Source organism: Echinops telfairi, unplaced genomic scaffold, assembly GCF_000313985.2.
Source record: "Echinops telfairi isolate 266 unplaced genomic scaffold, ASM31398v2 ScPeMD7_5592;HRSCAF=6446, whole genome shotgun sequence".
Lineage (NCBI taxonomy): Eukaryota > Metazoa > Chordata > Mammalia > Afrosoricida > Tenrecidae > Echinops > Echinops telfairi.
This window is the reverse complement of record NW_022109491.1, coordinates 25,025,587-25,030,180: the sequence shown is the minus strand read 5'-3', so window position 1 is coordinate 25,030,180 and position 4,594 is coordinate 25,025,587. Positions and strand designations below refer to the sequence as shown.

At 53.4% G+C, this 4,594-nt stretch overlaps 1 protein-coding gene across 1 annotated transcript in view; it reads left to right on the top strand.

Moving 5' to 3' along the window:
- Nucleotides 1–5: 5 nt before the first annotated feature.
- XKR7 (XK related 7) overlaps nt 6–4,594 on the top strand; it is a gene marked incomplete at its 5' end in the record, with an annotated part of 21,483 nt that continues 16,894 nt past the window's right edge. Inside the window, one exon of the mRNA XM_004698218.2 lies at nt 6–445. Coding sequence (XP_004698275.1) covers nt 6–445 — 440 coding nt within the window. The remainder of the gene's footprint in view (nt 446–4,594) is intronic.

Genomic DNA, 4,594 nt, shown 5'->3' with positions numbered 1-4,594 from the left:
GCTCGGGGCCGCGCTACGAGCTGCGGGACTGCTGCTGGGTGCTGTGCGCGCTGCTCGTGTTCTTCTCCGACGGCGCCACGGACCTGTGGCTGGCGGCCTCCTACTACATCCAGGGCCAGCGCACCTACTTCGGCCTCACGCTGCTCTTCGTGCTCCTGCCCTCGCTGGTCGTGCAGCTGCTCAGCTTCCGCTGGTTCGTCTACGACTACACGGAGCCGGCGGGGGCCCCGGGACCCGTCGTCAGCACCAAGGACAGCGGCGGCGGCTCCGCCATCAGCACCAAGGACAGCGCCAACGCCTTCCGGACCAAAGAAGGCAGCCCCGAGGTGGGCTCCCGGCCCGCGCCCTCCTCCGCGGCCAGCGCCTACCGCCGCCGCTGCTGCCGCCTCTGCGTGTGGCTGCTGCAGACCCTCGTCCACCTCCTGCAGCTCGGCCAGGTCTGGAGGTAGGAGAATCCCAGGTGGAGAGAGCAGAGTCCGGGGGGTGGGGGTGTCCCAGGGCGGCCTGCCCCGCCAGCGGGGCTACGATCCCTCCAGGAGGTCCTTCTGGACCTCAGCCACGCCCCACCTTATTGCAACTATGAGCTCTTCTCTGCCCGAGCCTCCTTGACCTCTGCCCCCAAGCCTAAGGTGACCAGATTTTAACACTGGCAAAGCGGGACACCATTGATAAAACTCATATCCTGGCGAAATAGCCACATGGCGGCCGAAAGCCGTATACCGTAGCTTGTCGTTCATTCTTTCCAAAAATCGGGACTTTTTAAAAACGCCGCGGGATGTGGGACAAATTGTTAAAAAGCGGGACGTCTGGTCACCTTACAAGCCCTAACACACCCCTATGCCCTCCCTCCTCCCTGAGGGAGAGGCGACCTTAAGCGTGTGTGTGTGTGTGTGTGTCTGTGTGTGTGTGTGTGAGAGAGAGAGAGAGAGAGAGAGAGAGGCCCCAGAGCTCAGGGGGGCTGGGAGGTGGAGAGGAGTGTGAGTGTATTACTTGAAGCCCAGCCTCAGGACTCCCTCCAGGCCCACCCCACCCCTCTCTTCCTGGCTGCCGAGCCTATGTTTAGGAAGGATCTTAGAAGTCCCTTTCTGCTTTCAAAGATTCTCAGTTCCCAATCCCAGCCTAGTTCCAACCTCCCCGGAGAGACATACATTTGAGACAGCTGAATGAAGATCCCACCCAAACTTCTCAGACTTTGGGAAAGGATGCATTAAACCCAGCTAAGAAGTTTTCTGGCTCCTTCTGCATCCTGAGATTCCCCCTTGCACTGCTGACAATCCTCCCCCCCCCTTTTCTATAGGACCAGGGGGATTGGGGCTGTTGAACCTAAGATTAAATGGCCGCTAGCTGCCCTTTAATCTCAGGCTGGCAAGGCAAAGCCGAGGCTTGGTCAAGGTGGCCACGGCCAGGTTTCTTCCTCTGCCAGCACTGAGGGGGGACTGGAGAGGGGGGACTCTAGACTCTAGACCTAGGGCTCCCCTTAAACCTGGGCTGCTCAAGCCGTTGAGGGGCTCCTGTCCACTGGCAGTTAATTTCATGACAAGATGAAATTGCTTCCTATGTGATCTTGGGACAATCCCTTCTCATTCTAAAACCCAGTTCTCTTGCCTATACAATGAGGGAGAGCAAGTCCCAGCATTCTCTTTTCATTGGCGGACCATCACATTTTTCTTACCTGTTGGGGTGATCAAGATGGGGCTTTCTACTCCAGTATAGAATTACAGGCTAGGAAACTCATGGGGCAATTCTGCCCTGTCCTATAGGGTCGCTATGAGTCGGCATTGACTCGATGGCAATGAGTTTGGGTTGGTTGGGTTGGGTTGGGATGTTCAGGTGAGAGAGAGTCTGAGGGAGGGCCCTGCACACTGGACCATGTTTTAGGGATGTAATGAATTATCGTGATTAGGACAGATGGACGGAGAGCATAGGAAAAGCCACTCTAGAGATGTGAAGGGTGAACGTTGCTGTTCTAGTTCTCCAACTACTTAGAAATGCCTGCTGCCTAGCCCGGAAGATTTCGCTCTTGGCTGGGGTTGGGAACAGGACTCCCAGGGCTTGTGCCAGCTGCTCCCTGGCTGTGTCATGCTTGTCCTGTTGCTAAATCTCTCTCCGCCTTGGTTTCCCCATCTATGCCTGCCAAGATGGTGCAGATTCCACTTAGCTTGCCGTGGGGGAAAACAGGAGGGGGAGGGGCTCTCTCCATACAAGGTGTTGTTATTATCATTAGCTTGACACACAAAAATATTCATGTCTACATCCAGGAACTAATCTGCATTTGTTATCCTGTGCCGGAGTGGACAGATGGTGAAAGATATTTTTAGATTCTGAAATGGTAACTTCCTATTCTTGGTAGCCAAAACTTTGTCCCCTTTTGGCTTCTGTCTAAAGTCAGCTGCCCATGGACTTAAAGGCAACCTCAAGTCCCACTTCCTCCCCTTGTTAGGAACTGCTACTTCTTGCATTTCCTGAACATAAAGTGATTTCTCTCTAAGTGTGGAAAGTGATGACCATGGGGCAGGAGGCCTCAGGGATGTGGCTGATCATGGGTCCCCTGAACTCCTCGTTCTCGTGGATAAAAGGACTAGCTATGTGCACACACCCCTGGGTCAAGTGAGGGAGTTGGGATAAAGTGAGGATAATAAACTCATGGCCGTTGGGTCATTTTTTTGTCTACAGAAGTGGTTTGCTTGACTTGCATAGTCTTTCAAAATCCCAGAGTTTTAGCTTCTTAAAAAGAAAAGAAAGACTGGGTCTAGCATTCTCAACCTGTGACACCTTAGAAGGGGGAGGTGGGGGATATGCCCCAGTGTGTCCATTTGTCTTCTCTTTGATCACACCTGGCCCATTTTCCTTAGGCTTTGAAGTTTGAGACTTTGCATTTACAATGCTGTGACCATTGTTTGATTAAGCACTCACAACCCACGCCCACTGATTACCTTGTTACCAGCTTGATCTCCTGGATCTCTCCTAAGACGCTTGTGTGGAGGTTAATATAATAATTCCTGCTTAGAAGAGGAGGGAATGAGGCTTGGAGATGGGACATCCTTGCCAAGGTCACACAAGGATGGAGTGCAAGAGCTGAGGCTCCAGACTCTGCCTTCCAAGTCCAAGTCCAATTGATCCGCTCTCTGCCATCCTGCCACTGACGTGTCCCCAGGCTTGAAGAATTATGAGCCCAAGATCCCAAGATTCCTGGATGATAGAAAGCCAGGGCTTCTGCTGCACTGAGATAAGAAAGTGGGAAGAGACAGAGATGGGCAGCCCGTACCATCGTGAGAAAAGTGCTGATCAGGGTGGATGGGGTAGGGTCAGGAGTCCTGGTCTGTAACTCGATTGCTAGGTGACCTTGAGCAAGGCTCTTTTTCCTTCTCTGGGCCTCTGTTTCCCTGGGTGGTCTGGAATTCTGCCTCTGACACTAGTGACCAGATCTAAAGCCTTCTGTACTCCATCTGGACCCCTGTCCCGAGTGTCATTTGACTTTGAATTCTAAAATGGCTGAGAATCGGACTCAGTGGTGTGTGTGTTTGTGTGTGTGTGTTGGGGGAGGGGGAGTCCGGGGCTGGAATTCCTAGAAATGAAACCAGGTTGTCACAGCATGCTTGCTTACACGCAAAGTGTTTCCACGTTGGGCAGGTTGACTGTTGAGCAGGGCTAGGTGCAGCTGTTCTGAGCAGTGATGAGGAAGGAGATGTGCGTCTGAGTCCCCCAGCATCCAAGCTGGGAAACCGGCCAGTCTCTCCCCTCCTGATCCCATTGTCCCTGGTTCCAGAACGGTGGTTTTAATCAAGATAGCACACCGCTCTTCACACTGAAATGCAGTGCTGCCTCAAACGCTCACAGCCTCAGAGGAACCAGGCAGATAACAGTGTCCACAAGAAGGGGAGCCTCCAGTAGGGGGGCAGGAGGGGCCATGGAGAAGGTCTCCTAGAGAAAGGACCTCTACTCTTCAGCTCTAGCTGCCACGAGAAACTGGGGGCCCACATTTCGGCCCATGCTCACACCTCGGCTTTTCGAGAGAAGTGGGGGGTTGGGATTGCTGTGTGAATCCTCCCAATGTTCACCTCTGCAGTAAGACTTTTGTCAGGGGTCTGAACCACAGAGAACCCAATTGTGACCCATCCACTTTGAGGTCGCTGAGATCCACTCTTGAGTTGGCCCACAGTGTCCCACGCTGGATTTTATTCTAGCCTCCAGCAACTCGATGAGAAGCTGCGGGGCTGTTGATAGGAATTTGAGCCTGCAAGGCAGCTCCCAGGAGAGAGAGGAGGGAAAGGAGCAGGAAAAACTGGCTGCTGCATACCCGGTCCTAGCAGGACCCAGGCCAGGTGTTCTAGGCACAGGATCCCCTGTTATCCCCGAATCTTCCCAGGCGGGGGACTATTGATAAATTCATTTATGAGATAAGGAAAGTAAAAGTCACCGACTGAGGAAGTAGGCAAGAGGTGAAGGGGCCAGCACAGCCTGAGCCAATTCCTTAGCCCAAGCTCTAGTGGTGAGTGGTGCTGGGGGGAAGCCCAGAGCAATGTAGGCTGGTTACCCACCTGGCTCGATCGCTTCTGCTCTCTTTCTCTCTCTCACATACTCTCTCTCTCTCTCT